This window comes from Emydura macquarii, unplaced genomic scaffold (assembly GCF_026122565.2).
Source record: "Emydura macquarii macquarii isolate MOO-44397 ecotype Brisbane River unplaced genomic scaffold, CSIRO-AGI_Emac_v2 contig_3692, whole genome shotgun sequence".
Taxonomy (NCBI): domain Eukaryota; kingdom Metazoa; phylum Chordata; order Testudines; family Chelidae; genus Emydura; species Emydura macquarii.
Window position 1 is genome coordinate 11,157,357 of NW_027133829.1, and position 24,245 is coordinate 11,181,601.

General features: G+C 48.4%; 1 protein-coding gene across 4 annotated transcripts in view; it reads right to left on the bottom strand.

Moving 5' to 3' along the window:
- ARMH3 (armadillo like helical domain containing 3) overlaps positions 1-24,245 on the bottom strand; it is a 156,781-nt gene that overhangs the window by 113,943 nt on the left and 18,593 nt on the right. For all 4 annotated transcript variants that reach the window (XM_067537258.1, XM_067537256.1, XM_067537257.1 and 1 more), the window contains 7 exons: positions 16,873-16,929; positions 15,564-15,607; positions 12,312-12,372; positions 11,558-11,604; positions 10,708-10,783; positions 8,308-8,401; positions 3,716-3,817 (listed from right to left, as the gene is read on the bottom strand). In XM_067537258.1, the coding sequence (XP_067393359.1) occupies positions 3,716-3,817; positions 8,308-8,401; positions 10,708-10,783; positions 11,558-11,604; positions 12,312-12,372; positions 15,564-15,607; positions 16,873-16,929 (481 nt within the window). The remainder of the gene's footprint in view (positions 1-3,715; positions 3,818-8,307; positions 8,402-10,707; positions 10,784-11,557; positions 11,605-12,311; positions 12,373-15,563; positions 15,608-16,872; positions 16,930-24,245) is intronic.

The window sequence follows — 24,245 nt, forward strand, 5'->3', positions numbered from 1 at the left end:
CCTAGATTATACCCTGGTACATCACAGAGGGGTCACTCTCTCTGGCTCACGCATTTGCCTTTCCCAAATGTTCTGCACAAAGAGCTTAGCCCTTGGCCGACACTCCCGGTGGAAAGCCCTTCTTCCACCATGACTGCCCTTCCATCGTATCTCCGAGGACAAAACTGACGCCAGCCAGTACAGCATGCAGAAGAGCTGTGGCAGACAGGCAGTGCAGTCTAGTGCATCGAGCACAGTGCTGGCAGTCAAAGAGCAGAGCTCTACTCCCAGCATTCATCTAGATCCAAGAGTGCTGAGAGACTTGCCCCAGGTGCAAAATGATGGACAGAGAGAGCCTGCCAGGGCTTATTTTTAAAGGTAAGGGTTCCCCCACACCTACCACTTGTTTCCACCTTAGGAATTCAGGCTTGTCTGCTCTGGTAGACACTCCAGACGCTAGAAGCTGGCAGTTATCAGTTCAGAAATATGAAGGAAATGATTGAGTGGGGAAGCAACCTTTCCTCAGACTGTTTAAAATGCTGCCTTTATTCTGTTTTATCGTCGCCGATGGAATAACTGAGAACCCCGGGGGAGAAAGGAATCCCAGTTTGCAGTCTGCACCCCGGCCCTGCAAGTAAGGTCTGAGGAAGCCCCCAATCCACATTTCTGAGACCTCCAACAAATCCTCCTGAAAACCAAGGAAGACCAGACCTAGACCTGACATTCTGGGTGGTTCTAAAGTAAAACACAAGAAGAAAGTTTTAAAATACCAGCCTTCTTCATCCAGCAGCAAAGGGCATTCCCCAGCCCCGCTCCCAAAGCCTCGGCAATACTGCACATACCCACAGACCGCACTGAGCTCGCAGGCAGATCTGGCTTCGGGCTGCTGGCTCTGCTCTATACCAGTGCTGGGGCTGGGACGTAGGATTATTAAAGGAAAAATGAGCCCCCGAGGATGGGATTTTAAGCCGTTGTGTTGAGTAAACCTGCGGGCACATTTGGGGTGCAGCGGGTTGAGTGCTACACCTGTGTATTTCCCTACCGTAGGCAGGCCATTTTCAAAAAGAAAGGAAAGATTTGCCACTTCAGGAGGGCAGGAGCAATGGCCTTCGAGAGCTCCAATACACTGGAGCCTTGTTATCTTCCTACTGCAAGAGCTCACGGCTTATTTCTAGGGGCTGCTTCCACTTCTCTGCTCTGGGATCCGGCTGTGCTACTGCTCCACACTCAGTACTCATGCGTTAGCCTGCTCGTATTGTGAGTGACACTCCAGTGATGGGCAACGGGGGCTGTTATTCACAGCAATACTTTGCCTCTTCCATCGGGGATCTTAAAGCTCTTTACAAACACGCATGACGGTACGGAAACAACACAGCTCCCATGGGATGTATGTAAATCTTAGCCCAGGCTTACAGATGGGGAAAACGAGACAGAGGTCCCTCTCACGGCTCCCCTGACTGGGGGCTGGCAGAGAGGGCTAAATTAGACGGGATTCTGACAGAATGGATGGGGTTTAAATTATGCCTTGCAGGGCAGGGTTAGAACAACTATGCAGGTCTGAAGACAGAGCAAATTGACATCACCATGCACGTACCCACCCTGAGGTAGAAGTGATCCAGCAGCATTACTGGTTCTCTCTGCTTTGCCATCCCTCCTTGGGATGTTCATGTTAAATGCTTTCTCGTATGGTAAAATGAATGGTTGGTGGGAGCCCCCACGTACCCACTCATGAAAAGAGAAGAAAGCGATACACCCGAAGAAATTAAAAGGCAGCACGTTTTTAAATTATCATGGTGCGTAAAGCTACTAATAACCCAGTGGAGCTCACTGTCACGGGGTACGCTCCCGGCAAACAGTTTAGCAGGGTTAGCCATTTAGGGGCAGCCTGCAGCAGCGAGCCGTCCAGCCTGGCGGAGACTCCAGCTCACGCTAGCAGTTAAAACTAGCTGTGTAGCCAGCGCTAGTCACCTGTGGCTCAGGCTCTCCAAGCCTGAGCTCCAGCCCCAATGCCTACGCAGCTATTTGGAGCGTGGGCCCGAACCCGTCGAGCAAGGACAGGAGGCTCGCTGCCATGGGTTGCGCAGACATCCTTCCGCAAACCTCAAACACGGTTACCCAGCTGGGGGAAACAAAGGGACACCAGCCTCCATGCATCAGAGCAAACCAGCCATGTGCCACCTAGATTTAGGAAGAAATCCCCTCCACAGGCATGTCATCACAGTTGTCTGTTATGGGGGGTTTACACTTCCATTTGGACCATTTGTAGTGACTGGCCGAAGCAGGAAGCTGGACACAAGAACATTAGAATGGCCCGACTGGGTCAGAGCAAAGGTCCAGTTAGCTCAGTGCCGTCTCTGACAGTAGCCAGTGCCAAGCGCTTCACAGGGAATGACCAGGCAACCATCGAGTGATCCATCCCGTTGCCCACTCCCAGTATCTGACAGTCAGCGGCAGGGACAGTCAGAGCACAGAGCTGCATCCCTGCCTATCCTGGCTAACAGCCACTGATGGAGCTCTCCCCCCCTGAATTTATCAGTGCTTCTTTTAACCCACTTATAGTGTTGGCCTTCATAACATCCCCTGGCGGCAAGTTCCACAGGCTGACTGGGCATTGTGTGGAGCAGTACTCCCTTTTGTGTGTTTTACACCTGCTGTGTAATTGCAGTGGGTGACCCCGCTTCTTGTTTTGTGTTATGTGAAGGAGTTAATATCACTTCCTGATTCACTATCTCCACACCAGTCATGATTTACAGACCTGTCATATCCCCCCTTCGGCATCACTTTTCCATGCTGAAAAGACAAGAGCATCAGATCGAATTCCTTGTCCCTGTGCACATTTCCCATACTCTGATGTGTAAGAAATAAGCACATCAAGCTATATTTTAAAAAAATTAAGAGCAATATCTGTCCTGTCAGAGATTTTCCCCTCTACTAGCCACCTGGCATATTGCATCTCTTGCAAATGGTCTCATTTACTGTCTGTACGTTGGACTACAAGCTCTTCACAGCAGGGAAGCTCTGTGTGTAGTACAGGGCTGTGTGTGTTGTACAGGTACTTTGTCAGTGCTCAAATGAACACAACAGCAATATCATTTGTGGGATCGACTTATTGTCATTCAGTCTACAACCGGTCATATAATAGTGTGCTTGCCATCGGCTGCAATTTGGCACAAAAAAATTGTTCACCCATGTGAAGTAATTGCTCGCACTAGTGATCAGGTACACAAATGGAGTCGTCTTGTGCACACCTAGCCAGCGCTGTGTTGGTGGCATGGGACCACGGTTCCAATGCCAAACGCCAGGAAACACAAAGCAAAGCACATGGGCCAGCAGCATCTAAGTCTTACTACAACAGGGAATCGTGGAAGCCCCCTGTACTCAGTCCAGTGCCCCTCGTATCAGCCCTAGGTGCTGAGGGGAATGCGGAACATTTCACTCCTGGAGCCAAGTTCTGACTCCTGTGTCGGTCCCGTAACGTTCCTAGAAATCCGGCTCTACAGTGTACGAATTCCTCTCCCCTCCCATACAGCTTGGACTGGATCCGCTCATGCCTCCTGGAAAGGGCCATGCTGAGACCCTCTGGCAGTGAGAAGTCAGTTCATTCTCTCGAGGTACAGAACTTTCAGCCTCCACAGGAGCCCAGGTAAGTTGTGCATGCGGAGTTACATTAGCACCACGCCACTGAGTCGAGGAAGCACCTTATACCCGGGCTTCCTCCCTAACAGGTTCTACGTACCTTTTGTGTCCTGCATGACAATCGAGCTGTACTTTAAGAAGGTTATCAGCAGGTTGCTGGTCTGCACATCGGCATCCAAAGGCAGCTCTGCTGAGCTTATAACTGAAACAAAGCAGAAGAAACGCATTTACCCTCTGCATCTCACATGCAGTAAAATCGAGGGTAAGACGCTCAAGGAACCTCAGGGTCTGGGGGTGTAATGAACAGTGGGTGGGGCACGACTCCTTCCAGAGTCCACCTCTCCTGCCCCAAGCTGCGGCTAGGGGTCCCAGCTCTCTTCTCCTCCTGACCCTATGCACACAGATTCCGTGGCCTTCTGCGCCTACCAACCCACGTGACTAACGCTAGCAGGCAGTGCAGATGAGGCTTACACCAGTTTCACTTGGAAAGGAACATGCCTGGTAAAGGCCCTGCTGAGTTTAAATAATGGAATTTGAGCCCTTAAGACACAACCATGAAGAGATAAGTGCCAGTTGCATGCCAGCCTCCCTCCTTTTCTCTCTGGGGCATCAAAAACTGCCCGTTTCTCGTGAGGGAACAGCACCGAGCAGAAGAGCCGCAGCACAGAGGGAGGAGAGTCATGACTGCTGTGTGACCAAGGAGGTTCGCGGTAGGTCAACTTACAGATTTTTTTAGATGCCCACCAACGTTTCCCACAATAAAGATTTAAAGGCAGCAATTCTACAGATTTACAACAGACACAATCCAAGGCGATCAGTTTCTGCTGTGATCACACAGCCACGGGGAGACATTTACCCCCATCTGCCGGGAGGAGGTGAGAATTTGGGATACAGACCTTGCGACTGTCCTCCGTGCCTCTGCCACCTCACAGAGACACTTCTGCAACGCGTTCTGCGGGAGGCTGTCACAGCTGCCGGGCTAACTGCACCTCTGACCGCTCCCGGTCTCTGAGTGCACTCCCCAAGCCATCACCTCTACCTTGGGCTGGACTCAGCCCGGGCCCTGAGCGGCAGTGCCCTGAGCGGCAGTGCCATGCTCACTCACAGCAAGTCTGACTGTGGGCACCTCTACCCCGCAGTGGGAGTGCGATTCCTTGCTCACAAAGACACTAGCTGGGATTGAGCCACCACACTATAGCCACCGAGCACGAGCCCATCCAAGACCCCTGCCCTTTTCCCTCCTGAAAAGAGTTTTTAATTGTTTGCAACCCTTTATCTGTTAGCTCTTGCCTGGCCAGGCAGCTGCCTGATTTCGGGCTGGAGCCATTGCCCCGCAATTGCCCCCAGTGTTTGCTGGGAGGCTGCTTATCTAGACCCTCTTTTGTGCTTTCCTGCTCGCTCTTCCAGCAGCTGCCCCAGAATTAAAGCACGGCGCGTGCACAGCAAACATCCCACTTCCCTCACACACATCACCCAGCCTCCTTCAACAATCATGGGGGCGGGTCTGCTCCGCAGCTCTAGGTCCGTAACAGCGGCTACGGGGAACCAAAAGCTGGGCCAGGGCCTGGCAGCCTGTTTGCTGAGCAGCAACCTCCGGTCATCAGGAGCATGACATGACTGCTCTGTGATCTGCACTGGCTGCCGGGAACTTCCAGGTGGACTTCGCGGTGCTGGTTTAGACCAATGAAAGTCCTAAGCGGCTTGAGACCTGCTTATCTGAGGGGCCCCTCTTTCCAGGCCACACTGCCACAGACCTGGTCTCATCAGAGGGGTGAGCAGGACCCTCTTTTGGACAGAAGGCACTGCCAGCAGCTCCAAGGGGCGCTCCTCTCTGAAATCCACTCCCTCTTTTCCACCTGCCTTCACAGCAAGCACAAAGCCGATCTATTGGCCTGGCCATAGAGAGCAGAGCAGAGCAGAGTAGCTCAGAGCGCTGGGGCTTGCAAGAGGATTTGGGCTGAGAAGAGGCTGCTGCTTTGACCCTTGATGTGACTGTGTTTTTAATGTATGTACGATGCACTGGGGGGCTGGGACAGAAGCCTTTACAACAATAGATCTCAATAAATACACAGACCGCCTCTCCCCCGGTTCAAACTGTCGGCTCAACCCCGCCACCTCGCAGAGCGGTACGGAAGGGTGACAACTCAGAGGAGCAAAGCAACACAGGGACTTATCCAGAAATAGAACCCAGCTGCCCTGAGTCCCAGGTCCCAGCTCTAGCCACTGAACAACAGGCTTCTGTAACGATTGCACGGGAGCTCTGAGGCGCACGTTCTTTAGGAGATCGGAGTTCAACATCCAGCAACCTGAGATTGAATTGATGCAAAAGTTCTAGCCCCCGTTCAGACGTCCGGCTTCCTGCGGTTCTAAGGCAGACGCCTTCAGATGTGTTTGTTAAAGAACAGCATTTAGCCATCTAATTTTCTGGTCTACATCAATGTGTAAGGCAGGAAATAAGGGGATCAAAAATGGGCCTGACAGACAGAGAGGCCCAAAAGGGAGTGGGGAGGAGGGTTACACGCAGCTGATGAAGGTTTACAGGCTCATCTCTAACACAAAGTTGCAGTCCACAGAGACGATGGGTCCAAACAGCCAGTGGGGCCCGGCAATTTGAATCAAACTGGAGTAGTGCAAGATGGGACCTTCAGTGCGTGGGGGCTGCACTTCTCCAGGTCTGCTATGTGCTGCATTTAACACAGAGGCTGCCGACAGGCTGCTAATATGACCTTCAAACAGCAAAAGTCTGTGCACCCCTGTGCAATGGGATCGGACGCTCTCTTACCCAACCCCCATGAATTGCTCATGAAGATTCAGCTGAGGTCAGCAATATGTATTCACATCCATAATGGGTCCTTCCGGAGCTGCTATGATGTATGCAATTGATGAATATTAAACAACAGTAAGCAAATCAGCCTTTAGATCCCATGGTGACAGGCACCTTATATTTGCATATTACAGATGCACAGTTCACAGCAAATTGAGAAAGTCTTACTTAAAAAAAGAATCGCTCTGCAGAACGCGTCACTGCTGAAGCCAGCTAACCCTGCAGGCTTTATTTTGACACTTTAAAAGGGCTTAAATTCATGTCACAGGCTAACAGCCTGAGGAATTTCAATTCCAAACACGAGCCTGTTTTCGAACCCAAGGAGCACAGAAGAGTGGCTGGAACCCACACATGGATTTTTGCATGTTCTGTATCTTGCAAATAGGTTGGCTTTTCTTTTAATGCACCAGAAAGGACATTTTTTAAAAAGCCTTTCATTGGAAAGCTGAGCTATCTTGTGCTAACTCAGAGCCGAGAGTCAATTTTACAGCTGAATTGCAAAACCCTGCAAAATGAGAGGAATTCTGACAGGGCTTGAAAATAAGAGCACTGCCGGGGAGCAGCACTGTAATTAAACCAAAGCTAGGCTCCCGTGCTCAGCATCACAGAGAGGACGGATCAGGGATAAGGCGACAGGGAATTTCAATGAAAAATGCCTCCCAACATGATCCCTGCAGGTTCAAATCAACTCCCTTTTCATAAGCTTAAGAGCCCTCCGAGCGGTGGGGAGCCGCCAGGGAAGGCTGAACTCGCTGTGTCTGTTTGACGTGGAATGACTTTTTTCGGTAAATGGGGGAAGGAGGGAGATAGTTGCAGGTAAGCACAATCCTGTCAGTCGTCTCATAAAGCATGTGGGCGGGTACATTAGCAATGAAAGGAAGCATACGGAGCGCCCGGCCCGCTGCATCACAGAGAACAAACACACAGAGCAGCTCAAGACATCATTTTTTAACTGAAGCTTTTGATATCCATGGTAACCAGGCAGAATTCATCCTCCTAGAGAAGAACAGTCTAGGACCAGGATATCAAATGACCTGAATAGCAGATATGAGAGGGTGACCATGCTGCTCTCGCTGGAAGATATTGCCAAATTGTGCTCGACTCAAACAGACTCCATTCTTCTGCTAAACGCTTTCTTCAGACACTGATGGTGTAAGTGACATTATTGACAAATGCTGCTACATTTCTCAGAGTGAGTTAAGTCACCACGATCTCAAACAAAGAGCAAGTCTATACAGATCTAGTGTGCATTACTGCAGACATTAAGGTATCTTGTGTAGAATAACAAGGCTCCCAGATCTCAGTTTAAGCTGCATTTCAAAGGCCTGTCTGAAGAACGGGCAGAGGAAATAGAGAAATAGCTCCTGCATCCCAAATAGCGTGGATTCAAATCCTGGTTCATTTCAAGCTGTAAACAAGTGCCTTAGTGACAAGTAGGAGCCCACTGTGACTAACTGCCTGGGAGATCAGAGCCACAGAAACCCCTGAAACATTAGACACATCCATAAACAAAGCCCTTAAAAAAAACCCTGACTTGGATGGGTGCGTCTGTGTGGAGACGCACTGGGACAGGCGGGCTGTGTTCCTACTTTTCTAGCAAGATGGGGTTTGGCTATGGTTTTGGGAAAGATGCCAGCACGGCTCCTCTTGGCAGTATACCCACGAGCAGAGAGTCTATGCGCAGTAGAAATAAAAAGCCATCTAAAGTGTCATCTGGTTCTGTTTAACAAACCAGGTCTCCCAGGAAGACAACAGGATATCTCTGCTCCAGCTGGAACGGGTTAGCTGCCACCTTGAAAAACTGCTTTGCCATTTATTTTATGGTTCATTTGAAATGCTTACACCCAAAAAAGGATTACATGGCTCACCATCTGAAGAAGGTGGAGTGGTCCCGAGCGGAGTGACTGGCGTTGTTGGAATTGGGCTTATCGGCACCGGCACCAACCCCATTTCCGGATGGCTCTGAAGCAGAAACACGTGATCCCAAAGACACACATTAGTTATATGGATCAGCAGCACAAGGCAGATTACCCCAGGGGAGCACAGGCTGCTGATGTGCTGTCACACACCGGATCTCAAGTCAGAGGGCTTTCAATCACCATGCTGAGCAGCACGGGGGGTAGATGGCCAGTGGTCTGGGCACTGGCCTTGGAGTTGGGAGACCTGAATTCAAGTCTCTTCTCCACCACAACCTCCCTGTGTGACCATTGGCAAGTCACTTCGCCTCCCTGTGCCTCAGTTCACAAAGCCGCAACACACGGGCGGTCAGACCAGATGATCTGCGGTCCCCATTGGTCTTAAACCCTCTGACTATGTGTGCAATGGGGATAGCAGCACAGGGCGTGTGAGGATAATACATTAGACTGTAAGGCACCCAGGTACTGTGGGGATGGGAAAAACACACCAATCCATCCCCTTTAAAGCTTTTGGTTCCCCCAGCGGTGTTTGTAGAGGGACCCTGGAATATTTAATACTCTCCCTTCCAATCCTTCCTTCCCCTTTTTAAAATGGGATTTTCATGTGTTCACCTTTTAAGACAACAGCAATTTACTACACTCCTGCCCTGATGAAAAGCTTGAGGGCTTCAAGCGAAGGCAGTGCTCCAGAAACATCATCATCATCGATCTGTTCTGCTCTCTCCAATTGGCTTTTCTCCCCAGCTCGTTGTTACTAACTGCTCCATGCCTAATTACTTCTTTAACCTTATTCTCTATAGGCTTCTATTTATTTCAGTCATCTGCTAGAACTGGTGCCATCCTAGATGAGCACCCTATTCTATTTTAAGTCCGACTGGAACGTAACCAAGACTGTTTCATACAGTGTCTTGCATATAGATGCATCTCAAAATGCTTAATACAATGTGTGGCATACTAAGGGCTTGAAAATGAGGGGAAGTGTTGTAGAACTATGAGTGGGATGTAAATCCACACAGTTTAGGGGAACCATGGGCACTTGCTATTATTCGAAAGCCAATATATGAAATATAGCTTTAAAATACATTTTCCATTGAAAAGATGTTTTCTGTCACGTAATAAAACCATCCAGGGTTCACTGAGCTGCTCTCTCCCCCCACCCTCGAAAAAAAATAAAATAAATGCAGCAGTCAGCCAGGGGAGAATAGCACCACCTAGCAGCAAGAGTTCAGTATGAGCAGGTTACTAGCAGCTCCAAAGACCATGATGTAATAACACTGTAGATCGAAGTTTAGCCTCATTCACACGTCTGCAACTCTCCACTCCACGCCCAGGTATTAGTGGTGGGAAATTCCTGCAGTACCGGGGCAGGCAGAGAATGCAGTTTTTGCCCTATGTTTTTTCCTTTGTTTTCGTGGAGCTTTAAGACATGACATGCCCTGCTTCAGGCATGGGTTATTGATAGCCCACCCGATGGTTTCTTCAGGTCTGGTACATCCCACTGTGTGCCCAGGTGTATCTAGGGCTGCCTCTAGCCCAGGTTAGTAGCATGACCAGACTCATTACTGTCTGCCTCTCAGCATGCTTGTATGTGTGCAAACCCACATGGCATTCAGAGAACCAGCCTAAGCTTCCTGATCAAATCTATGGATAGATCCACTGCTCTTCAGACACAAACACGGTTTTACTGCTCCCTCCGCACACACTGATACTGCAGCAGGAGTGGTTGGTTCTCAAGACAGAACAATTTACCTACAAAGAAGGTTAACTTCATCACCTTTTCCACGCAACTTTGTATAGAAACGAGTGTTTGAAACCAAACTCTTCCGGCAGTAGTTTACTCTCTAAAACAAACTGCCATGATTTACTAACCTGTGGTGCTACACAGGGGAGCAGAGATTAGCTTCTTCGCTTCAGGCTAGCAGGGAACAGACCACCCTCCATGGCGCTTTCTGATTAGACCCTTCAGCCAGCCTCCAGGCAGCATGAAGAGACTTTAGAGGGAATCACATCCAGCCCTCCCCAGACACAAAAACGCAGCAGTCTGCCACAAGGCATCTCCCAGAAAACTTCTCCCAACAAACTTCTGAATTCTTTTCTGTGGCAGGGTGAGAGATAAGGGGCGCTGTATTTCCTAAGTCAGCCTGAATCCGGGCCCTGGCCTGCTTTAGGCCCTACCTGGCTAGGAACTATAACAAAATACCGAAGAACCCAGGGAAAGAAAAGATGGACTGACTGAGCTAACAGGTCTTCTCCAGCTCTGCCTTGGACCTGCTGCTGAAGTGCTTTTGTGGTTAAGTGTTCAGGCCCCCCCCACTCAAAGGAATGGACAGGAACACACACAACTGAGCCCACCTGTGCCAGCACTGTGATGAAGTTCCGGTTTAGATGAACGGCTTCGTAGAGGGCCAGAAGAATCGCCTCGTTCGTTCTACAAGAGCAGCAGAGAAGCACAGTTACGTGAAGGGCTGCCCTCAGGGGACAGACACCAGAGCAAAGGATTTTCGGGGGTGACGAACGATTCGCAGAGCCCAGCCTGAAACACAGGAAAGGGGCCTGATTTTCAGAAGTAGTGCGCACCCTCCCTCTGAGAGCCAGGCCCCTTCCAGTTAAGGTGCACTGAGTTGGGCACCCCAAATCACTAGTCACTTCTGAAGATCTTGTAGCCCCACCCCCACTGAAGCGCTCGCCTTTGTTCCTTGGTCTCACGCTTTGCTTCCTCCTTAAAGTCCTTGCTTCTGAGAGCACGGAGCAGCCTGCCGCCTCCACCATCCCCTTGCTGTTGGGTTGGGGACGGAGGAGATTGAAAGGTAAGCACTCCTTCGGGCAGGAGGCCCTGTCTCCCACTGCCAACACCAAACACAACAGTGGGGCTCCACAAACAGTAATTCCCCACCCGCTCCTTTAGCCCACAGCAGAGACTTTGCATCCAACACACTATTCGGTTTGCGCACAGCGTTGCAAAATGCTACACGGAGAAAGCCAGCCCAGGGCTCCTGCACTGCCAGCCACTTCATTTGAGTACCAGCCTCGCCCACCATTCACAGGGTACAATTCTGGCTGTCAGGCCAGAGCTGACTTTGCTTCCGCTTGGTTTTCTACATTAAACCGACCCCTTGCTGGAACAGCAGTAGGTGACATTTCACAGTTCAGAACCAGCGTGGGAAGCTGCCGCTCACTGTGCAGAGAACGTCTGAGTACTTACTGGACGGAGATTTTCTCATCAGCATCGGCTATGAACATGCTGCCCACCTGTGGAAGGACACAGTATTGCACAGCTCTATGAAGGACATTAGGAAAAGCTGTTGCCGTTGCATATAGCTAGCAAGAGCAGGCATGGGCAGAATTGAAGGCTGAAAGACCCTGGCTGGCTTGCAGACGAGGGGAAGGACAAGGAAAAATCCCACAGCTTCCTTCTTCAGGCTGCCATGAGCTGCCCCTGGAAAAAGCACCCCAGAACTGAGGTACATCTCCCAGCTACAGCTAATCCCAGGACCACGGGATTCCAGTGCCGGATCTCTCAATGGGCTCCCAATACAGCCCAGGCAAAACACTGGGTGTTTATGGCAATGCATTTGCCGTTACTTTGGGCCAGCAATGCGGCTTTGTGTCAGGCAGCGTCTGCAGAAGAACAACGATCTCTTTTATGACAAAAGCTGTTTTTAAAACAAGCCGTGTGCAGCTTTTAAAAATGAAGATGGAGGAAAAAACAGTTCTGATTCTCAACCAAAGAATACTGAGATCGCAGCCTTAAAAAGGGCTCCCCTAGGCAGCTGTAACGGGCTCCTTGCACAGCACAGCAATGTGATCTGTGGTGTCATTCAGACCCTGTACCACCCGCTCTTCAGAGCCGGAGCCAAAGCTCACCGAAGTCAGTGGATTTTGGATCAAGGCCTCGCATAGTCCCATATACTTTATTTATCTTTTTAAGTAGGGAAAAAAATGCTTTGCTCACTTACCATATTGGTTAAGGCTGAGAAAAAGCCACTCTGGTGCTCCTCTTCCTTATCTTTGTACTGCCTGAACAAAAGGGGCAAGAGAAAGCGGGGTGTTATGCATGGAAACAGGATTATTTTATCCAAATCTCTATGCAACAGACACAGCTGGCCAGGATGAGAGCACCGACGTTCACGCTTGCTTTTCAAGAAGCTTGTGAAGAGATGCAGAGGGAGTTAAAATCTCTGTTACGTATAGCTTATGTATTAAGGTGTGCAGTGGTCTTGTAGCTGTGTTGGTCCCAGGATATTAGAGACACAAGGGGAGTGAGGAAGAAGCTCAGTGTAAGCTCAAAAGCTGGTCTCTCTCAGCACCAGAAGCTGGTCCAATAAAAGATATTGCCCCCCCACCTTGCCCGTCTTCTGTACTAAGGCACAGTCTGGGGGCTGAAAGGAGAGGTGAGCACTGTGTTATCTGAGGCCGAGGTCACACTGCTACTCGTACGAGACCCACCCAATTTGGGCTGAGAGGAGGAGACGAACCAGGGGAATCTGAAACACATGCTACCAAATAGCTCAGCCACGGAACTGCAGGGAAATAAGCTTTTTACAAACCCGAACTCGTAAAAGAAAAAGGTTTTCAGCCGGTGTATGAGAACATCTGAAACAAGGTCTTCCCCCAGGGGAGCTCACAATTACTTACAATGCAACAAGTGAAGGTAACAAACCAACAGTTTTGGGGGAGGAAAAGCAGGCTACATAGAATAGAGATTGCGCAGCTTCTCGGGGAGGCGTGGGGGCATGATAGCGGAGGGATGGTTTTTATTTTTTGCTTCAGTGTAGATAAATATAAACCGAATCATCATATGAAGAGATCTGCTGGCTCGTTTCTAGTGAGGTTTTCAGCAGCATTTGCCATCCAAAAAGCAAAGCGCTGAGCTGCTGCGGGAGAACCAGAAAGCAAAACTGTCTAATAAATGCACACAAAAGTGACCCACCCACACACTTCACTTGTCAAGATGAATGAAACGCCACAAGTAAACTGCCACTATGGTGAGAAGCGAAGTCGATTATTCAGACTGACAGTGTTCCTTACGCTAGGTCCAGAATCACTAACCCCAGTGTTCAAAAGTCACGAGAGATTTTACAAACCAGCACTTGGGGCTCTTCTCTTGGCCTTCAGGCTGCACGTGCTTCACCGTTTCCAGTTTTCTCCACAACCACGAGGGCTAGAAAATTAATGTTTCCCTCTTTTGGGAATCTGTTTGAATGACCTGGGCTGACGTTTTCCAACCCTGGGGCTCATAGAGAAGCATTTCACCTAAATGTCCAACTTTCAAAACACTCCGCTTCGGAGGCCAACGTGAGCTGCAAGCGCTCAGCATGTCTGAAAGTCAGGTCACTTTGACAGAGGTGCCCAACTTTAAGGGGCCCGATTCTGACACCGTCCACTTAACTCTACTTCAATTGGGCCCAGCTTCAGTCTGCTAAAGAGACAAGAGCAACGGGGCCCCCTCTCATCTACACCAAGGGTAACTGCTATGGGGCAGGCAGGAGAGTAACGGAGCAGACAACCAGTGCTTCAGCACAGCAAGCTAGAAGAAGCTGTGTAAGGGGAGTTAAGAGGAACACTTCCTCAGGGGCAGATTATCCTGTAGCTTCCTGCTGCTGTATTTCTGGCAGCTTCTCCTCTCCTCCTTCTCAGCCCCAGTCTGAGACAGCCTACTTGTCTAGATGGACTCTGGTCTGATACAGTCTGGCAATTCCTGCACTCCCAGCTATTCGTGTTTGTTTCAGATTGGCTTTCAGTGATTCTTCTGGCAGAGCAGGACTCAGTGAATCATTGCCAGAAGCAACATGGGAAGAATCAACATCTTCATGTTGATGTTTTGTTCAGCATCTTCGTTAATGATCTGGAGGATGGGGTGGATGCACCCTCAGCAAGTCTGCAGATGACACTAAGCTGGGGGAGTGGTAGATACTCTGGAGGGCAGGGATAGGATACAGAGTGACAAACAAATTGGAGGATTGGGCGAAAAGAAATCTAATGAGGTTCAACAAGGACAAGTCCAGAGTCCCATAAACAGCTACAGACTGGGGACCAACTGGCTAGGCAGCAGTTCTGCAGAGAAGGACCTGGGGGTAACAGTGGATAAGAAGCTGGATCTGAGTCAGCAGTGTGCCCTGGTTGCCAAGAAGGCTAACAGCATATTGGGCTGCATTAGTAGGAGCACTGCCAGCAGATCGAGGGAAGTGATTATTCCCTCTATTCAGCATTGGTGAGGCCGCATTTGGAGTATTGTGTCCAGTTTTGGGCTTCCCACTACAGAAAGGACGTGGACAAATTGGAAAGAGTCCAGCGGAGGGCAACAAATATGATTAGGGGGCTGGAGCATAAGACGTATGAGGAGAGGCTGAGGAAACTGGGCTTGTTTAGTCTGCAGAAGAGAGGAATGAGGGGGGATTTGATAGCAGCCTTCAACTACCTGAAAGGGGGGTCCAGGGAGGATGGAGCTAGGCTGTTCTCAGTGGTGGCAGATGACAGAACAAGGAGTGATGGTCTCAAGTTGCAGGGGGGGAGGTCTAGGTTGGGTATTAGGAAAAATTTTTGCACTGGTAGGGTGGTGAAGCATTGGAATGGGTTACCTAGGGAGGTGGGGGAATCTCCATCCTTAGAGGTTTTTAAGGTGCAGCTTGACAAAGCCCTGGCTGGGATGGTTTAATTAGGTTTGATCCTGTTTTGAGCAGGAGGTTGGACTAGACACCTCCTGAGGTCCCTTCCAACCCTAATCTGCTATGACTCTATGATCATTTGATGATTGCCTGTTCTGTTCGTTCCCTCTGAAGCACCTGGCATTGGCCACTGTCAGAAGACAGGACACTGGGCTAGATGGACCATTGCTCTGATCAAGTATGGCCGTTCTTATGTTATGTTCTTACTCATTTTCGCATCACAAGTTGAGATTCTACAGACGATTCACAAAGGTGCAGTCAATGGTGGTAAAAAACATACAATGAAGATCTGTCTGGTTTTCCCTAAAGCAAGACATCTCTTGAAACTCATCTGCCAGGCCTGGTGCAGATTCATGCTGGCAATGATACCAACAACAGCCTCAGAGGGTTAAGGACCTCAAAGCGCAAGGCAGTTCCAGTATCGCCACCTGCACCAGAAGCGCTGAGCAATGAGTGATTGCTGTACCAGAAAACACATGTGGAAGGGGATAGCAACTACCCATTCTGTCAAAAACCACTAAGGTATTTAGAAGGCGGATTTACCTGTTGTACTCCGATAACGCCTGGGCAATTACAAGTCCCATTCCCTGCAAGAATATAAGACAGTTTACATTGCAATGCCATGCCATGCCAGAGGAAATCAAATAATATTGAATGTATGAAGCTCCTCCCCCACCAACATCCTGGGTGCTACACACAATTCAGTGTGTTATAATTGATAAATACGGAGTGAAAGAGCATGGCACAATTTAAAAAGTCAGGGCCCAAGCATGGATTAACACTAACCACGGCTGGGAAAGTTAAACCGATGTTCCACAGCTGATTCTACTGCAGAGAGAAAGCATCCGTAACTGCCAGGGCCCCTTTCGACGGCAAATCCCCAGGAAGCAGAGCTGCCTGATTTTAGCATGTCCCTCTCTCCCCGTCCAGGTCCCCATTCCAACTAGATATTTCATTGTTACTGTCGCGCAGGGCTCTAGTGCAGTCTCTCTCCCCACACGGCACACTCTCACCAGGGCAAGAGTCCTTGACTACAGCACCTCCTGAGACTGACCTCGGAGCGTTCACCACCCCTGTTCACACCGGGAGCTCCCCGCAAGGAGTCCCCCTGAAGGAGACACCGGAGGAAGCCTGACATGTCCCCCAAAGGGCCATGCACCCCACTTCCATAGTCAGAAGTGACTCTCGGCCAGCGAGATAAAACAAGGGTTTATTAATCATCGGGAACACAGCGTAGAACAGATCTTGTTAGCACAGAAGGTAGGAAGTTACAGCAAAGTCCATCTTGGGGCGTGGGGAGGGAAGGATCCTGGGCTCACTCCCCTTGAGACCCAACCAGCTTCCAGTCGCCCAGCCTCAGTCACACCCTGTTGCCCTACTCCATCCTTTGTTTCTTTCCCGGGGAAACAGGTCACCTGGCCTCCCCCTCTTGCTTTGTTCTCCAACACCTCTGGCTGGGTCCTTGCAGAGGATGGGCCCCAGCCATCAGCTGCCAGGATACAAAGTGCCAGCCTTTGTCTGTGCCCAGGCAGCCAGACGATAGTCACACCTGCCCTCTAGGAGTCCCTGCAATGATCACACACCCTTGTCCCATCACCTAGATCTTTGAGTGACACATAGGGGAAACTGAGGCACACACAGAGCATTCAGACAAAACATCCCCACTTGGTCACGGTTATTTGCTCGGGAATCAGTCTCTCCCCTCCACTCCTAGAAGTCTCAGAGGTGCAGCTAACAGGAAGGCCAGTCATGCTGATGCCCTCTGGGGTAGCACAATCCCCTCCTGGCCAGGAGGGCAAGACCTAAAAGCACACAGAGCACAGGAGAGGGTCCCAACAAGCTGGATACTCACGTTGAGCGTGGCCTCGTCGTCTACAATGGAGAGTTTCACAATGTAGGGATTCACCGACTGTGACACAAGAGAAGAAAGGAAACAGCTTTAGTTTGGCCTCCTGCTTTAAAAAAAGCCTATTAGCTATTCAGCAAAGTTTCCACAGCTTCCCATGGAGGTTTCTTCCTGCTGCCCCCACACACAATCCAACAGCAGCCATTCACTCCATTTATACCATGGCTCTGGCTCCACTCTGCCCACTCAACTCCAGTCTCCCATGGAACTGATGGTCTGTCTGGCTTTGCCCTCGGTGAGACAAGCTCCCTGCTGTCTCAGCTACGCATTCAGTATTATCTTTTATGACCAATCCCAATAGCCTGGTAAATTCTCACAACCCTTTTTGACACATGCCATGATGCAGCAGGCCCAAGCAGCGATGCAGGAGCTGAACGTTACCATGGTCTGAGACGAGTTATATTCTGTGACTACTGTCAATAACTGTTTGAGTGAAGGACCGGTGAAGGCCTGATAGTGTTAAGGACCCATCTATCACAAACTGCCAGGGCTAGGACTCAATCCTTCCTAGTTCAGACCACTGAAAGTTCGGAATCCAAGGAGCATACCAATTGTCTGTACCAGAATACTGAAAGATAGCTAGCGGAACGCCAATTTTTTAAGAAGGCTCTAGAGGCGATCCTGGCAATTACAGGCCGGTAAGCCTAAATTCCATACCAGGCAAACTGGATGAAACTATAGTAAAGAACAGAATTATGAGACACAGAATGTTGAGGAAGAGCCAACACGGTTGTTGCAAAGTGAAATCATGCCTCACCAATCTATTAGAATTCTTTGAGGGGTTAACAAATATGTGGACAAGGGTGATCCAGGGGATATATCACACTTTGCTTTCAGAAAGCCTTGGACAAGGTGCCTCAGCAAAGGCTCTTAAGCAAAGTAAAGAGTCATGGGATAAGAGGGAAGGTCCTCTCCTGGATCAGTAACTGGTTAAAAGATAGGGAAATAAAGGATAGGAATAAATGGTCAGTTTTCACAGTGAAAAGAGGTAAGTAGTGGTTTCCCCCAAAGTTCTTTACTGGGATCAGCGCTGTTCAACATATTTATAAATGATCTGGAAAAAACAGTTAGGTGGCAAAATTTGCAAATGATACAAAATCACTCAAGACAATTAAATCCAAATCTGACTGCAAAGAGTTAAAAAGGAATCTCACAAAACTGGGTGACTAGGCAACAAAATGGCAGGTAAAATTCAATGTTGATAAATGCAAAATAATGCACATTGGAAAACATAATCCCAACGATACATACAAAATGCTGGGGTGTAAATTAGCTGTTACCACTTAAGAGAGAGATCTTGGAGTCATTGTGGATAGTTCTCTGAAAACATCTGCTCAATGTGCAGCAGCAGTCAAAAAAAGCAAACCGAATGGTAGGAATCACTAGGAAAGGGAAAGATCATAAAACAGAACATATCATAACACCACTATATAAATCCATGGTATGCCCACACCATGAATACTGGGTGCAGTCCTGGTCGTCCCATCTCAGAAAAGGTACAAAGAAGAGTAACAAAATCATTAGGGGTATGGAACAGCTTCCATATGAGGAAAGATTAAAAAGACTGGGACAGTTCAGAGAAGAGAAGAGATGACGGAGGGCGGATATAGCAGAGGTCTACAAAATCATGACTGGTGTGTAGAAAGTGACTAGGGAAGTGTTATTTACTGCTTCACATAACACAAGAAGCAGGGGTCACCCAATGCAATTAATAGGTAGCAGGTTTAAAACAAACATTTCTTCACACAACATACAGTCAACCTGTGAGACTCGTTGCCAGGGGATGTTTTGAAGACCAAAATTCAGAAAAGAATTAGATCAGTTCCTGGAGGCTAGGTCCGTCAATGACTATTAGCCAAGATGGGCAGGGACGCAACCCCGTGCCCTGGGTGTCCCTAGCCTCTAACTGCCAGAAGCTGGGACTGGACAGCAAGGCTGGCTCACTTGAAATTGTCCTTTTCTGTTCATTCCCTCTGCACCATCTAGCACCGGCCAGGGTTAGCAGACAGGATCCTGGGCTAGATGGACCACTGGCCTGGCCCAGTGCGGCCGTTCTCATGTTCATGGGAACTCCCAGTTGAAGGAAATGTCCAAACTAAACTCCTGTAGAGAAGCCGCTACTATTCTAAATAGCATTTTTCATCAGTAAAGTATGTCTCTTTATTCCAAGTTGTTTACCCGTGTCAATGCAGACACTAGCAAAGGCCATTTGGGACTGGCTGGAACAAAAGGAAAAGGGGCAGGGGACGGTTATAAACATCCAGCAAAGTTCCTTCAGATGCAGCCTCAATTTATCAAGCAATTTATCACCGAGTTACCCAACTTTACAACTGTCTGCAGTGCCTTGCTCAAGGTCACACAGTGAGTCAGGAACAGGCTAAGAGCCCAGCCCCCTCCCACGCTTTCAGTGCTTTGAGAGAATTACATTTCCTCTTCAGTTACATTTAGGAGTTTAAACCCAGAGGAGATGGTGTATCAGGACAGACCAATGGTCCAGCTAACCTGGTACACGGTCTCCAATAGCGGCCAGTACTATATGTTTGAGACAATGGCAGAAACCCCCCACAATCCACCTCACTGAGCAACACTACCTCATGCAAAGAGAATGGGGAAATTTCCTGACCCCAGCTTATGCCTCGAGGCTGGAAGAAAGAGTCCTTTGAATAACTGCAGGTGCCATTCTTTATATAAATATACTCTTCAAAAACTAAATAGTCTTTGCTTCAGTAATATCCTGCAGCAGTGAGTTCTACCAGTTGCTAATTATATGCAACTTACAACCATTTCCTTTCACCTTTCTTAAAATTTGCTAAGTTCAAGTGTTCTCTTGCTCTTCTACTACTATTAGAGGGATGGGAAACAAGGAGCACAGTCTCCTCCGCACCAAGTATCATTTTCTAGACCTCTGTCACCTCTCTCCTTATTCACACGTTTCCAAACTATAGCGACCAAATCATTGTAACTTCTCCCCAAGAGGAAGCCCCCTCTCGTGTGTCTAATTATTTTCACTGCCCTTCTCTGAGCTTCTCCTATTACTGGAATGCCTTTAACAGGGTGAGGTGATCACCTGGGACAGAGCAATCCAGAGGAAGCCCATCTTTTCTAACCCCGACCTTCCCGGAACAAGCATCCCAGCACTCACTCTGCTCACCAGACAGGAGTTACAGAGCCACATGCCTGGAGATGATAAACTCTCAAGGGATATCTCTTATAAGCCACCAAAAATTAACTACTGATAAATCATAGAGAAGCAGAAATAAACAGAGTCAGGGAACCACACAAGGACAACCTGGCTACAACATCAGCTGAGCAGAACCCCCAGTGTGAACAACGCCACGCACTGAAGTGACCAAAAGCTTTCTGAATTTCTCCACAAATGCAACAAAAAGAAAGTGACTCACGCACCAGCCACCACGCCACCGCAGACATTAACAGAAATCAGAAATTCTTCACTAAGAAAACTAAGGAGAAATACAGACTAAATAGATATCAAATCCCTAATTAGGATACTTCAGTGATATTCAAGTTAGTCATGCAAATGCAATCCAGAGTCCATTAATGTATGCGTTCGCTGCAGAGTCGCGGACTCATACAACTGTACAGCCAGACTTGCAATTCCACCCTCTTCCTGGCCAGAGGGTCTCACTCTGCAGCCAGCCTTCTAAGCAGGGAAACTTTGGCACGAGTGATAAGTGGGAGCAGAACCAGTCATCTGCCTAATGGTGCTATGTGCACAGTTTTAGACCCGAGCTCCCTCACTGCTGATGCAGCCACTAAGCAGTTGCTTCCACAGGAGGACAGGGAAAGGAGAAATCTTGGAAAGGAGTCACCCAGCCTGCTAAGTGGGGTCTCCAAGCTCATCAGTGCAAGCAGGGGACTAAAGGAGAAGTGTGCGACCTGTTTAAATGGAACCTTGGCATCCCCCATGCCACTCTTCAGTCAGTTAGACCAACAACTGGGGCCTCGGGCAGGGAACAGCTTGACAGCCCAACTCCTCAACCACTGTGAAAGCTCAGCTGATTATACAAGGCCCAGAGGGAGACCAAAATATCCCAGGGGAGTGTGGGGAGAGAGAAACAAAAAAAGGAGGAAAAAACAGAACCAACTGACTTCTTTTAGGCTGGGGGCTGTGCACGGGTTTTGCAGCTAACAACCCAAGGAACTTTCCCAGTTAATTAGAAAGACAGAGGAGCTGAAATAAACAACTGAGAAATAAACCTCCTTAGAAGGTTTGAGTCCCTCAAGAAACATTGAATCCCCTCTCTCATAAGAAAAGGTGAAGGGTAACTCATTTTTTCTAAACAGATTAATTTAAAATAATTCAAGTTTCTGATCGAGCTCCTTTTACAGAGCATGTCCTCCAATATCGCTTTCAAAATTCCCTTGACAGAGATGTTATACAAGTTTTTCTGATCCCTCCTTGAAAAAGGGTCTTTTCAAAGAGAGATTGACTGGTTGGAAACAGTGAACCTGACCAGACACAGGGAAGTGCTGCCCTGCAAACAGGAAACAAAGCAAAAGAGAAAAATATTTTTTGCTAGCATCTTTCAGTTCCCCTCATCTTAGCCGATGTTTATAACTCTAGCACGTAAATCATTTCCAGGCAGAAATGTAATTTTTCTAGTTAATGTGATTTTTTTAAAGGGATGTATCAACTTCAGTCACTGTTCTGTCTGAATTTCGTTTTTTCATCTCCCAATCTCACAAGCAACACTTCAGATGACTAGAAATAGTTCAGGTTAGAGAAAAAACATCATTCTCCCTCCGCGACCAAGTGTATTTTCTACGTTTGACAGGCCAGAGTACAATTAGTTTCACTACATCCCCTGTGCAGTCAATTATTTAATTTCCCCTGTTCATGTGTGTCTTTCACGAAGCAACAAGGGAGAGGGAAACATTTTCTACAAAATAAAAAAATATGATCATAAAATTACCAAGAGTGACAGAGGGACTTGGGCAGGTATCAGACTTGAAACTATTTTGAAACTACTTCTGAAATTGACTACATTTCAGGTTGATGTTGTCCCTTTAAAGCTGTGTGTAAAGAACAGACACATCTCTTCAGTTCCTATAACAGAAGTTAATAAGAATACTGAGATATATAGTGCAGCTGCCTTGGTAATGAAATCTTGGACAGACATTCCACATGGAGGTGTAAAGGACACTAGAAAACACAAGTCCCAAAAATCTGAAAGAACATGTTCATACAAACACACTGGTGCTTTCTTTAGAGACACACACCAAATCACAGGCAATTAATCAATTTTCAGCCCAATTGGATTTCCTTAAGCAACTGGAACAACAATTTAGCAACCCACGAGACACAAACTGAAAGGGAACTGATAAACAGTAATGCAGCCCAAGTGAAAAGAAAGACAGGAATCCAAAGGAAACCGAGCCATGAAACAATTTAACATGCTGACAGCCGAGCAATGAACAATTCAAACTCTAAAAACGCCCGAGTAAGGCAAGGGAAAGATGGCTCCTCTCCCTCAGGACCACAATAACTAACGCATTGTTACAGGCAGAGCTGGTAATAGATAAGGCTGTCTGACACTACTCATTCTAAGATCCTGTTTTTCAGTTGCTTTTAACTTTGTCAAATTCTAACTGTTTGGGCTGAAGTTTTCCATGCCGGATGTCTGCCTCAGGCTGATTTTAAAAAAAAGATAATAATGTCAGCAATACATTAATGTTGGGTGCAATCTGAGATGCCTAGGACCTGATATTTCAGAGTACTTAGCATGATATAGCACTTTATATGTTCATAGCCCCTGCTGACTTCAGCTGTGAGCGCTCAGCACTTCTGCAAATCAGGGTCTAAGTCAGGAACCCAGAAAATGAGGAACACACAGTTTGTGACCGCCGGTGAAAAGTCTGGTTTAAGTGCTTGCCCAGCATCACGGATGAACTCAGTGGCAGGGATAGACTCCAGTTCTCCAGGGCAGACTTCAACTGCCTTAACCATGAGCCCATCTTTTCTTGTTCTGCAATACTCTGCCTCATTCACTACACACCTTCCGGTTTCTCCAACGAATGAGGCAGAGATCCTACAGACAAACACAACCCTGATTCATCCCCAGAACAGGTCCATCCTGTGCACGGAATGAGGCAGGGGTCCTGTGGAAGAAGTAGTATGCCATCACGTAATGAAAGACTGTACGACAACACGTACACACAAGGGGGCCGAATTCAGACTGCACAAGCAAACTACACTCTGTCATCTCCTAGCTTCTGAGTGCTTTGCAAGCTTTGTGTTCCTTTCGTGTTGGGTTTTGTGTGTAACTTCCTACGTTTCTCGAACAGCTAATTGAAAAAACAAGCTCCATAAAGTGGAAACAAACTGAAGCCCACACGGGTCATAAGCAGGACCGCTATCCTATTCTATACAGGTTCTTAGCTCACGCTAATCTCTGCAGTACCGGGCCACCTGCCAGCTGCACATCAAGTGATGTGGCTAACAGCTGTCACCTCTGGATTGTTCTCTCTCATTCTCTGGCAGGGGAAAGAACTGCCTGTGCTGTGGAGTGTTTTGTTTCAGTAGATGGGCCGTTAATGTCCATGCTCATCCGTGTTTATGTAGAGAGGCAAACTGAAGATGTGCTCTGTGCACTTGGAGTGCAAGTGTGGGGGACGGGGCTAGCTGGTCCTTGGCTCCTGGGGTTCATTCCACATCATGGGCTGATGCCCAAGAAAGTGGCGTCTCTTGCACAGACCAGCTTTACCCTTATGGTAAAAGGCTCCATCCTGCCTGAGGCATAGGGCTGTCAACTACAGCCTGCAATGGGAGCACTGGGCTCTTTGAGACATGCTAGACCTGGGCACCTCGAGACAAGGATAAGCCCTCAGGCTTGACTTTCTATTCCAGGCGAAGCCAATGTGGAGAGCAGAGGACAAGTCTGAGGTGTTCACAACAGCCCACGTTGCATGGAGATGCGCTGCAGCTCCTGGGCATACAGGGGTCTACATAGAATGCAGAGTTGCAGCTTGCGGGCTGACAGCACAGGCGTCCACCCCGAGAGCTCAATGAATAACTGGTAGCAGAAGTAGGCAGTTATCCTCCAGGTAGAGAGGGAGTGACACATTTGGCCAGTGGGATTCCTAGCCCCTTGCTAGACAGCGGAGGAGTGGCCAGACTCAGGAAGTATAGTGTAGCATAGTGTGAACCCTTCAGCAATATGAACAACACACACTGCCAACACAAGGCGACCTTAATATAAGCCCTCTCTTCCTCAGTGAGGAATGAGGTCAGAGAGAAACACGTCTGTATTTCATGCTTAGCATAAAACTTAACAGCCCAGAATTCATGTCTCCAGACA